At 40.6% G+C, this 13586-nt stretch overlaps 1 protein-coding gene across 1 annotated transcript in view; it reads right to left on the bottom strand.

Moving 5' to 3' along the window:
- Positions 1–3046: 3046 nt before the first annotated feature.
- unc5c (unc-5 netrin receptor C) overlaps positions 3047–13586 on the bottom strand; it is a 185909-nt gene continuing 175369 nt past the window's right edge. The window contains exons 13-18 of the mRNA XM_022757609.1: positions 13314–13482; positions 10482–10715; positions 8525–8674; positions 8076–8240; positions 5587–5765; positions 3047–3209 (exon numbers count right to left, since the gene is read on the bottom strand). Coding sequence (XP_022613330.1) covers positions 3047–3209; positions 5587–5765; positions 8076–8240; positions 8525–8674; positions 10482–10715; positions 13314–13482 — 1060 coding nt within the window. The remainder of the gene's footprint in view (positions 3210–5586; positions 5766–8075; positions 8241–8524; positions 8675–10481; positions 10716–13313; positions 13483–13586) is intronic.

Here is a 13586-nt window from a genome sequence, read left to right as displayed (position 1 = left end):
ACATTGTATGAAAGAGACATTTTTGTCACCTTTGGGTTCATGTTTTGTTCTGAAACAAACTGAATTGATGAGTTGATGTTTTAGGCTTTTATCCCTTTGATTTCCTCACATCTGACATCAGCAGTAACATTTGCAAACGCACAAGACATCCACTCTGTCATTTAACCATGCACCTTTTCTGATTTGGTTCATAAGGCTGTCCGAAATCAACACGCACACATTTTGACGACTGTGTGTACTACGTCTGGTTTAACACCGGTACAAGAGGTGTCATTCTTAACTCGCACATTTCTGACGGACTGCACAAAGAAAGAAAAATCAATGTGAAAAAAAAAAAATCAATGTCTCAAGGTTTCCTCCTGTGTGGATAGCCACGAGATCAAATCTGTCATAACCAGGTGAAGATCTGACCTTTTGCACCAGTGTTAACGCAGCCTCTGCCTGCTTGGTTTTCTTTACAATATCCTCCTCAGTATCTCCTCTACATACCTGATGTTCAGTTTCATATGGCGTCTCTCCATAGTCCAGAGCAGAAATATCTAAACTCCAGGTTTTGAATATTTTACATGTATTTCCTTTGAACCGCGTGTTCATGCTGTCTCTTACATGGTGGATAGAGTTCATGTCCCTGGGGGCATCAGACAGTGTTTCAAAAGCCACTAAAAATAAGGCTGTTTTTTTCCCTCAAAGCTTGCGTATTGGAGTTACACCTTTTCATCAGACATGTTGTCTGGGGTCAGTGCATACATTTGACAGCCAGCCTTGGTTCACAATGTTGTTCTGCAAAACACAAATATATTACACTTCATTTTACATCAGCCCCCTTTGTTGTTATCTTGATTTTTAGCTCTAACTTGCAACTTTTTCAACAAATACACCATGAGTTGGAATGTTAGTTGCTGACGGATCATTGTTTGAGAAAAAGGGCAACTAACTGATATGTTACAGATCCCCCACCCCCCCACACACAGTTCACATCTATAAAAACATTAAAATGGCAAAAAAAAAAAAAAATGTTAAGGTAAATAACACAATAATGATCACTCAACAAAAATATTATGGTGATACAAGGTCATTAGGATGAACATGATAATCATGTATTTACACGTTTCAGACGATCAAAAAAAAAAAAAAAATGTAAATGCTGTTACACTTTAAAGGCCACTGGATGGTGCTAGTGACCAGCAAAGTCATGGTGGTGATCACAGATGAAATCACATGTGGCCTGATGGCAGGTAACAACTGACATCCTGTGATGATGCAACACCGAAAAAATTTAAGAAATATATATATGTAGGCTATATATATTTTAGTAAATTAAAATATGATTGATAAAAATCAGTATATTTGCATACATTTAGCGGTAATGAATGATATCAGCTGTCTTTAATTCACTATCACGTAACACTATGGTACTTTGTATATTACGCTATTTAAAAACACTTGTGTTTTCACTTCTAGTTCATTCCTTTTTGCTTCTTCTCTCTTTTCTCTGAGTTGGACCCTGTCCAGAAACAAGCCCCAGCAGTCTATCAGAGAGACTCCTGGATCTGAGGTTGTAGTTAACCATTAGTGGTGATGATAGCTGGAATCCTCCAAAAAACTCTCCCTCTTTGGGGAGGAACAGAGCAGCAGCAGTGCAGAAATTTATATATTTTTCTTCAGGAAAAGTTGTTTTCCTGAAGAAAAATATGTACATTTCTAAAAATAGTAAATGCCGACTCCTATAAAACAAACATATTTATGTACTGTATACTGTACTGTAGTACATTGAACATAAATATAATAAATAACTGACCATCTGTATCTTTACCTTGTTTATCTGTTTATCATAAGTGCAATTTTAAATATACCTCAAAACAGACAATTTAACAAATCTGTCACAACCATTCTCCATTGAGATTGGCAAACAAAACACAAGTTTTCACTTGCATCCATCAGGTAATCATCTTTGGACTGGCTATTTTAAGGAAATTTGACATTAGAAGTTAAAAGGCAAGTGGACAGCAGGTTCGGTTGCCTTTGACTTTGTAATTCCTGATTTCCTGTGACCTAGACGATTTATCTTCATGTTGTGGAAGAAAGTCACAAACTCACTGCTTTATCTAACACTAATTTAAACATCACTTATGATGTTATGTCAGGCAAATAGGGAAACCTGTTGCCTCGGGCTTGTTTCTGGTCAGGACTATTGATTGACAGTCACTGTGTAGCGAATTCTGTTAGCAGGAAATGATCCACACATATGGACAGCAGAATACATAGAGCGTTCCCTAGGAAACGATATAAAGACAACAAACTGTACTGGCAAACACGTACAGCCAAGGCTAACAGGAGAGGAGTGGGATCACTTCTTCATCTCCCCTCTCTCATTATCTGTTTTCCATCCTGTCCTTTCAGATGATCATCTGCAGCTTCTTCCATCATTTTATGTTTGCATCTTCCCTCCCTTTTGTAATCAGTTTAGCTTCTCTCTTTGTTTACTCTCATCTTACTAAAGAGCCTCTAACTCACTCTCTCTCTTTCCTCAATCTACCTTCTCCCACTCTTCTGTAATCAGTTTAGCTTCTCTCCCTTTATGATACTGTTCCATTCCTATGGAGGTTTTCAAGGTCAGTACTTCGGCTGCTTCTTTTTCTTTTCTCTGCTTGTCTTTGTTCAGTATAAAGTAACAGCAAGAGAACAACTGGTGTTACACTAGACAAGGTCTTTTTTTAGGCGTGTGTATGTTTTGTTTGTTCCTGATAGACTGTTTGTGTGGTAGGTAGGGTTATCTCTCCTCCGGTCACACATGACACTGCAACATCGCGCAAACACACATATAAAGATACGCATAGCGTTCCAGCACCAGCTCGAGCACCTCTCGTTCTGTCTGTTACCATGTCGGCTTGATTACCATGGTATTTAACCGGTACTCAATCACCATGGCAACAACTTTTCTTTTGCTCACATCTAAGTCGTTCATTGCCCTTCCTGCAGTATCAACCGTAGAGAATTCACGTGTAATCGTCTCTTTTTGTCATTGTCTGGTAACCACTTTGCTATGTCAATGTTCCGTTGTCATGGAGGCGAGGGTGCTGTCATGGCGACCCATCTCTTCCAACACAGCGGCCAGTTCATTTAGGTCTCCATCGGGAAAGTGCTGGGCCTCCCAGAGATCCAGGATCACACCTGTTGGACTGGACTTGGTGGCAAAGTAATTCAGGTACCTGGAAGAATCAAAGAGATGATGAGGAATAAAAGCTATGGTAAATATGGTAATAATATGGTAATAATATATGGAGACCTAAATGAATTGTCAGCACTAAGATACTTAGACATTCAACATTTCAGTCTTGGAACTTCAAAGTCACAATATAAAACAGTAACATTATACTGAAGCTACAGGCTGCAACAACCAATCAAAAGGAAGCCAAAAATCCAACACCTGAGGGAATCATCACATCAATAACTGATTGAAAACCTTTAAAATGAGGCAAACTACATGTGTTAAAATCCATAGAATACAAGAACAATCATGTTTCAGTTTTACTAATGAAGACAAAGAAACACACAAACGTAAGACATATTATACAATACCAGTTATGTAAGCTGGGATATGGCAGCCTATTTGGAAAGCTTGAAACACACTCAGGTGATGACATAATCACCTAGAAAAACCTTCAGACAAAACCCTCTTTATAACCCTTTGCTTTTTTGAAAGGAAATTACTGCAGTGTTTGCACATCTTAAAATGTAACTGGTATGTTTGCAAAAACCAAATAACTATTATGAAAAATATTCTGATAAAGGTGAACAATTTGTACTTCCCCATACTGTAGTAGAAGGCTGAGATGATCCCCTTCTATTCATCATTAGCCTTGTAGAATTTAAATGTAATTAATTATTGCCTGGCATGACTGCTCTCTTGGGGACTCTGACTTAAAACCTGAAGTCTTGTTTAAACGTATTGAACACACATGATATCAGACAATATAACAAAACAGACAGAATGAGAACTATAAAGATCCCTGATTAAGTCCTGAATACCGCATGAAGTAAAATTGGACTTTGGCCTGATCTAGCCATCTTTAGCCATCTGAAATGTGGCAGATGACATCTTTTATTTTAGAAAATTTGACAGTACAATGTGTTCAATTCAAACTGTTTTAAACAAATAAGGAAAGAGATGCATTTTGAAGCTGCAGTAGAGAAAAAATATACCAGCAACTCCACAGAGAGAACTGTTTTTATACTAGCAGTAAGAATTGCAGCCGTCGATATTCAAGTACACAATGATGGCAGAGGAAAAGTCGAACGATGAGCCATCTGTGACAAAGATCTCAACGCTGCTTCAAAGTGGAAAAGCCATCAAATCTGAGTCTCATGGGGATAAAAATGGGACTTTCTGTTCCTGTGTAAATCCTGTGATTGTGCTGTTGGCACACACTGGTACAGTTTAAACACAAACACAGACATGTACAACACTCCTCTGCTCCTCTCAGTCAGTTTTTCCTCCAGCACATTTTATTCTTGTTTCATGCTTCTTTCTCTCACTGTAAACAGCTAATAAAGCCATTTTCATTACTTCCTTTCTTACTTAGCTTCTTTCCTTCTCACTTTTTTCTGTCTCAGACTTCATCTGTCTGCAGTATGTGATAAGGGTATCCTGCTGTTAAGTGAACCCAATAGCTAAGACCCACCTCTTTGTGTGTGTGTGTATGTGCGTGCGCACGCGTGTGTTCCCACCATTTGTGAAAGTCGTGTGAGGAGTGATGGCTGTGACGCCAAAGCATGAGTCATACTTTGAAGTCAAACAGACATGATGTGGCAGTTACAAAAGCAGAGAGGAAAAAAGACGGTATTTCCTTGTTGGATCATTTCATCATGCTCCTTTTGAAGAGTAGCGTTTAGCAGAAATGTGGAAGTAAACAACGATTTGGCTAGCTGTACGTTCTCTCACCCACTGATCAGGAATATTCGGTGCCCACATTAACAGACTGCATCATGAGCTGGCAGCCTGTCGGGACAATGAGGTGCACTTGTGCCCAATTATCCTCTCAATATCTGCCTCTGCTTCGCTAGCTGCTGGTAAATGAACCTCCAGACTGAATCATCGAGACACACCGGGGATAGAGATATTAAGGATGTTATCTTTGAGTCTGATGCAAATAGAAAATGGCATCCTCACTATTTAGGTGCATGGGAGTCCAGCAGTATTGCATTTTACGCAAAGGTTCAAAAGTACGGTGTTGAAGTGAGTGACCCAATGTTTTTCTTTGCGCACAACTGTTTTCCACTGTAAGAAAAGACACAGTCGCATTCAATTAACGCGATCATACCTCATTGGTATTTGCATGTGCTTTTGTATCTTGGAGTCCTAAGGAGATGAAATAAGTAATATAATAAGAACAAGAGTTTGATTTTATCTGCCAGGACTCAAGTCACATTTAAATTAATAGAAATCGACTCAGACAAGACAACCTTGATGGTCTGCCATCCTGTTTGAGACAAACTTTTATGACTAAATGATGTTCCAAACCAAGCAAAACGCCTTAGGGAAGCATAAAGGAAATAAGTGATAAAAAATTTGTGCACATGTGTCACCTGTCAAGGTTGAGTTTGTGGGCCAGCATCCTCCAGTCATTGCCTCTGGTCTGCGGTGCATCCAGACTGCCACACAGCTTCTGTCTGATGGATAAAGGAATGCGGAAGGCATTAGGCCCCACTAAGGTTGTGATATTACTGGCGGGGTCCATCAGGGACGTGTCTATGCATTGGACCTCCTGGAAAGACAGAAAAGAAACTGGTCAGTTGTTTTTGAAAGGTTTAATTCATAGGGAAATTAGATTTATGCGTATTGCTGTGTGCTTAGAATACTATAGTGTAACTTCTGCAGTAGAGACACAAGAGAGAAGGGGTGGATCTATAAACTATATACAGAAAAGTCTTCAAAGTAAAATATGAATAATACTGAGGTTAGATTCAAAGCTACATCTCTAACTTGGTGCTTCTGGCAAATATCCTGCTTCTGGCCTTCCGTGCGACCAATTACAGATGAGTCTCCTAATTAATACAAGAGTGAAACAAACACAAAGATCTGCTCCCGAGCACTCTCTCTCTCTCCTCTCACTGTCGATCTATGTTGCTTTCTAAGCCTTCATCCCATTAATCTGCCACTCCTGGGCTGAAAGGAGGCAGCAGTCTAATGAATGTAGCTTGGCAGAGGGAAACAACAACTGCCACTGTTGATGTGAATGATTACTATTTACAGCGTCTACTTAGCCCCAATTTACAGCAGAAAGCTCTCTGCGGCTGGAGAGTGAATGACTGATGCAAAGAGACATCTCTGTTCCTCTGTTGAAATAATAAATGTTTCAAATCTGCTTAACTCTCCATTGTTCAACACTGCTCGCTGGTTGAGGGTCTACACTGTTTTATTTAATGCATTACACACACAGACTCACTGAATATTGTTTTAGCTGTTCAGCTCTAATTACCGCACATGCCGAACATCCCATGTGACCATAGTAATTATTTTGTAAGACTAGGTGTGGCTGATGTAAATGGATTAGAACTGATCGTTTGAAAAAATATTTGTGTTGCCGCAAAAGAAGCGTCTTTCCCTATAAAGTCATAATATAGGGTTAGAGTAGGAGTAGGAGAGAGTAGGAGAAAAGCCGGATGGGAAATTTCTATTATGTGCGATTTTGCACCTCTGACAGTTTAATAACATCGTGAGAAAAGTCACAGAAGCAAATCATCACAACTTCTTTAACTGGATGTAGACTTTACAGGCAAGTTGTGAATGAGAATTGATAAGTGACTCACAAAGTCGTTTTGCCCACATTACTTGGTGTCAAAACATGAGAGAAAATGTACCTACAAAACTGTGGCTATATTTGAATTTAGTGCCCTGAACTATTCTGCCTGCTTCTTGAGTTGAGGTCTAAAGTAAAGGAGGATAATTGTCTGTATTTGTAAACAGGAATTGTGTGCACCCTTGTGTCCTCCTGCAGATATTAGCCAAAAAAAAGTATGTTTGAGAAAGTTTAGAAACTGTGTCTCTATTAAATAGTCCGTCCACCTGAGAGCACTGGCAAGTTGAATATTGTAATCAGCTTTTTTTTTTTATTGATATCAGTGTGCGCCTCAAAAATCTATAGTGCATAACCCTGGGCAGGATGACACAAAAGTGGTGCAAAGATGGTTGAGACGAGTGGAGAAAGGGAAAGAAGTGAGGCAGAGCTTCTACACTGAAGACAGGCAATATGCTTGGATGAAGGTTGGAGAACGATGACTAACCTTTAATCACTTTGAAATGTTCTGCGTGTTACGACCAGGATGTATCAGCCCTGTTAACTGGAGATACCTTGAAACTAATCAACACTGATGAGCAGCAATTTAAAAGTCCACTACATGCATTTTTCTCTAGGTTACAGACCTTGACTTTCATTCTCATTTTGCTCAGTGACCAGAGCTGAAAGAGGACAAAATATGGGTAACCCTCCATTGCAACTGCTATACTATATGCAGCAAAAAAACCAAAAAAAAAAAACTATCCATCATGCCTGGTTAACCAAGGGTTAAAAAATTCTAAAGTGCAACGCTATCATCCGTGAACACCATGGGAGAATTCAAAGCAGTGACATTCCAACAGAACTGTCTGACCTTCGACCAAAACCGTTCACACATGGCCACAGACAGACACACCCCGCACACACACGAAGACACACACATTCTGTGACTTTGTGGTTACATGGCCCAGCAAAATCAAAGATGAGTTATTCCTCTCGTGTTATGTGACCTCTAGCCCCAGTATGAATGATTGAACAGAGTCACAGAACCACAGCAGGAACCCTGAATGTCTGACAGACAGAGGAAAAACTTGGTGACTTTAGGACCTTTAGTGCCAGAATGTAGAAGTTAGTACAAGGATGTAGAAGGAAGCCCTCTTTCTCTATGTAACTGTGTTCATTTCTTTTTGGTATGTATTCTATCCTGCCCTCAACCAGTGTGACTTAAAGGTGTCCTCGCACAATATCCAACAAACAGCGTCTGTGTGGCTGCGTGAATGTGAATTTCTACCGCCTTACCTCCTCCAAAGTGTTGCTGAGCTGAAAGATCTGTCCTTCTCCCTCCACCTGCCGTACACACAGTTTGCAGCTGATCTCTGTGGTGGCTGGGCTCAGTCTCTCCAGGGTGAAGGTGCAGTGAAGAGTTCTCTGACCGCCGCTCCACACCTGGTAAAATGGGATCTCCTAGAAAGTGCACAAATAATAGGCATCTTTTTGCAAAGAAATATTTTTGGTCTGTTTTTTAGTAACTTTTATTATTCATCAAGGTGAATAATAGTGAAAACGTTCGAGGCAAAAATGTACAGTAACACAAAGCCGTACCATAGTGTATATAGTGTAAACATAGAGTAAAGTAGAACTATAAACTGTGACATTTGCTGTGTGTGCGAAGATCACACTGTGTATACTCTGTGTATACTCTACCTTTGATGTCTTTAAGTGTATGTGTGTGTTTATATCCCTCTCACCTGATACTTTGCGATGAGCTTGCTCTTCCAGTGTGTGTGTGGCACGTCGTGGATTGACAGTCTCAGATTGTGTGTGCTGTCTTTAAAGTTCAGAGTCTTTGGCTCGTCCAGAAGCTTCCCTCCCATCTGGGTCTCCATCTGAAGAACCTCCTACACAAAATCCACACGAAAAAACAATAACTGCTTCAAATTGCTTTTCCTTCATCTTGCTCACTGAACCATTAATTCTACATACAGCATTAGAGATGGTAGACAGCCTTTAATTTATCTGGCATAATTACTGCAGACGATGCCGCCGTGAATTCTTGAATGTTGCCTTGAAGCAGCAACACAGCACGGTGAAACACTTGAAACACATCAAAGTTTTCATTGAGATATCATCATACATCTCAGTAGGTGTATTCCCTGGATTTAAGCAAAGCTTAGCTCTGCTAACCACACTGAACCGAGGAGAGACATTTGGATGCTCAATGATAAACCTTAATTAATAATGCACCTCCAGTCAAAGTGCTGGTGTTGTGAAAAGTGGGGAAATGAAGCATATCTTTCATTTAACACAGTGAAATCAAATGACTTCTATTGCTTTGATTTAGAAGATGACCTCAATGTACTTCACTACTTAGGAAAAAACACAGAGAAGTAAACTTAATTCTGATCAGATTTTGCAGCACATTTTTTCCTCTATTATCATATCATTCAGACTCTCTATACTCTACCTACCACCTCACCCAGGACAGATTCAGAAAGGTGATGAACTACACTTAACAAAGGCTTTTGTTTTAATTTACTGTCTCCGTTTTCAGCAAATGGGAAAAAGTCAGTTAATGTAAAACTGCTATTACCCATTTGATGTCTTTGGCCACATGGTGAACTAAAGGAAGTAGTTGATTTTACTTTGCTGTGCTGCAGTTGTTCAATAATACATTGCACACAGTCCTGTGGGGATTTTTGCTCATCCTTTTCACATTGACTTCTGTATATGAACTAAGCCTACACCATGAGAACACAAAGAAATTATCTGTACTCTACGGACACACCAGCATGCATAATGATAAACACACACTGATAACATCAACATATTTACATGCTCTTGAAATGCATTCGCTTGAATGAGCAAACCCCCCCTCCCCACACACACACACGCATTTATTTTCTGATGGAAGAATAAGTTATCACTGTGACTTCTGATGCCTCCTACAGCCTTTTCACAATAATCAATTCCTCCTTCCCATCATCTTCCTACGTGGCAGCTCCACTGTAGACACACAGCAGAGACTTCCTCTTTGAAACGCCAACCAATCAATTATACTACACAAAGTCTCCATCATTAAAAAGTCCACCTCTCAACTTTGTTTTCAAGCTACAATCGCTTGAAATGTTAAAACTGGGTGCGCGCCGACGCTTGTGTGAGTGTGTGCATGGCTGTGTGCCACGCTGACACTTGACTTATCATTGCATGCATAAATTGCCAGTGTTAATCTCCCATATCAGATGGTCCCTCCAGTGCTTTGAATTTGTTTGAATTCTAAAGCATCGCTATTTTGACATTGCTTGACCCTGTTTTGTTTACTGCTTCTCGGCTCATTTCCAGAAGACTAGAGGTGAGGAAACTTCTATTTATGACTCCAGACAATCACTTCTATTCAAGCTATAATATATTTTATTTCAAATGCAAATTATGGGTTATTATTATTATTATTACGAGTGGTCGAAGAGAGAACAAAATCCCTCACAGGACTAAAGAACACAACAAGGCACTCAGCCTAAAACATCACACCTCTCTTCCTTACCTGCACTGTTATTCAAGGCACCGGAAAAACTTGGCAAAGTAATATGTACTGTAGATACATACTGTATATGATATGTCCATATGTATACAATGTGTGTGCACTCATATAGGTTAATTCAGTGGACCGAAAAGCAACTGGGTTTGAGTCATTTAGTTTCAATACTTCACCTTGAGTGCATCCTGTGTGTCATCCAGACAATAGACCCTGATGTGATAGTCCAATGTTGTGCAGGAGACGGGTCCAAAAACAGCCAGTTTGAGCCTCTTGGCGGCTGCCTTGCCCATTGATTGGCCCACCAGGCAGTAAGTCCCCAGTGTCTCTGTTAAGATGTGACATGCCTCTGAGTCCATCTGCACATAGCAGGGGGTGGTGAAGTTTTCCTCTCCCACGACAACCACATCCTGTAGGAATCATACACACAGAGTCAAACGCATTCTTAGACTTTCACAGTGTCATGCTGGGTCCAAGATGGGTGGCTGAGAGTGGCATTTTGTAAGTTTTCAAATACTGAAGGGTGAATTTACCATGTGAGCCTTTACTCATCTCAACTGAAGATAGATTAAGGGCTCTTAAAAAGAGCTCTGCATTTTCCAATCTCTGCTGTATTATAATATATATTATTACATATTAGTAAGTAGCCTGTTTGTCTTGCAGTCAATTCCTATTTACAGCAACAATTTGCTGCTGTCAAAGCAAACTCAACCTTTGCTTGATCTGTTAAAGGAAACATCTAAAAGGGAATACTGGGTTTCATCAACATGAATAACTAAAAAAGAGCCAGTCTCAGTTAAATAGTGTATGACAACAGTATCAGTGTTTAAACAACATACTATGATCAGTGAGAGTATGGCATTACTATGTCCCTGTGCTGATAGAGAAACTGTGGAAATGTAGATTATTCTGAATTTACAGAGTCAGCCACAGTCCAGGAAATCTTGTTTTTCCCCCTTTTTTATTTGAGACCAGACTTTATTTGTTTGTACATCACAATTGTTAAATCCTGGCCTTTATTTGAAGACCGGCTTTATTTGAGAATTTACGGACATTAAGCCACTTTCTGTCTGTTAATATAACACAACTGGAGCCATTTCCGCTAATGCAAACAGCCCCTGTGTAAACAAGGTTGTGGTTTATACCTGATACATTCCTTTGTTGCTATAAACAGTTTTTTTCCAATGCAATGGCAGCACTGATGTGTGAAGAGCTGCGCCACCTCTACACATTTATTCTTTATCTTTAAGCAAGCCTGACAAAAAATCTTGAGTTTGAATCATTTTGGCTTGTGGATCTTTTTAAAAAGATAATAAACAGAACAATAAACTGCTCCTGTTATTCTGGTAATTCATCTTAGAAAACATGCTACAGGATGTTTAATTCACCAGATTGTGAATGTATTCATAACGTGATGCTGAATTGAAATTTGAATGCATGTCTGCTTGTACATACGACCTATGAAAGTAGATCATGGTGTCCATTAGGAGAATGATGGCACTTAATCTGAGCCGTTGTCTGTAAAGTGTGCTCAATTCCTCTGTGATTATCTGGCTGTTGCTCATATCATTCCCACCGCTCTCTGTCATAGTCTGAATTATGGTAAATCCATATGGCTCTTTGGGTTGAGGGAGGATGCACAGGCTCACTGCGTTCTTTTCATATGTTGACCGAATCTTCAATTAGTTGTGCACGTATCAATGCTCGCGTAATTGTGTGTGCATGTATGTGGATGCAGACACACTGCAGCACGGATGTTGTGTGCTGTGCACGCAAGTGTGCGATGCAAATATTGAGTTTGGAATCACAGTTCCTTCAGTCGTGTTCCTACAGATGCACTGAATCAATACAAAGGGGTAGGAAAGCAATATGGTATGAATCTGTTATTACTGGTAATCATAACCGTGGCTGCTCCCCCCTGATGTGAGGGGAATTCAATTACCTTCCTCTCCCTGTTTTGAGGAAAACTTTCTGATGGGAAATGGATGTTCTTCTGAAATAAGAGAAAAACAAATCGACTTCCTGATGAAATTCCACTTTTCATTTTTCTCGTCTTTACCCAGTCTGCACCCAACCCCTTCTGTGCATCTCTCTCCCTCTCTCTCACACACACACACGCACAGACAAAGACACACACACAGAATCTTATGCATGGCTAATTGTGCAGAGACATTGTGTTGAGCTGTGATAAGCAACAGAAGACAGCATACGGGGGCCTTGTAGACACAGTGATGCTGCAAGACAGCCTTATCACCCACACCCACACACAAGGATACACGCACGCACATGGACGCGCACACGCACACGCACACACACACACAAACACACACACGCACGAACATGGACACAGAGACAGACACAGACACGCACGTACGCAGTCACACACACACACACACACACACACACACACAGACACACACACACACACACACACACACACACAGACACACACACACACACACACACACACACACAGACACACACACACACACACACACACACACACAGACACACACACACACACACACACACACACACATACACTAACAGATTGCTGAGGTAGAGACTTCATGCTGAGAGACACGAGAGGAGGGAGAGAGAGAGAGAAGGGTAGAAAAAAGGAGGGATAGAAACATAAGAAGAAAGATGAGAGAAGAGGAGGATGGCAGGAGCATAACAAATTGCTTCTGATAGGAGTCTTCAACCCCCTACTTGTCTACTAGCCTGTAGGCACTTTATGTTTACCAAAATTTCCCTCCTTTTCTTTCTTTTGCTCTCCCTCCCTCACTGCATGTGTAATGCAGGCTACTCTTCAGGCTGAAGTAATGTATGTGTATATGATTGTGAATTAATAATTTGTCTGTGTGCAGGTGTTAGACTATTTAGTGTAAACACATATACAGACACTGTCCTGGTTAGAGCAGTGGCATTGAAAAGCTGCGCACTTTAAGTACAGAGCTCCATGCACAGGACACACAAACACAAAAGACACAGCGCAGAACACTCGCCTCCCACTCTCCCATGGCCAGTTGGTTCTTCAGCTGTATGAGCCAGTCTTCCTGGACATTGTCAGCGCAGTGGTGGATGGTGAGGATCACTGGTCTGGTCAGCAGGGCTCCTGGAGGTCCACAACTCACCACAGGGCTCAGCACTGTCTGGATGTCCTCGACCGGGGGTCTGGAAAAGACAGATAACACTGAGGTGAAATGATTCTTTAGAAAAGAGCGACAGGAGGGCTGCACTGTTGGCTACCAATTAGTGTGAGCATCAACTGCAGAAAG

The sequence above is a fragment of the Seriola dumerili genome, unplaced genomic scaffold, assembly GCF_002260705.1.
Source record: "Seriola dumerili isolate Sdu_G_001 unplaced genomic scaffold, Sdu_1.0 BDQW01000290.1, whole genome shotgun sequence".
Taxonomy (NCBI): domain Eukaryota; kingdom Metazoa; phylum Chordata; class Actinopteri; order Carangiformes; family Carangidae; genus Seriola; species Seriola dumerili.
Note: the sequence above shows the minus strand (reverse complement) of the source record. Positions and strands in the feature narration are given on the sequence as shown.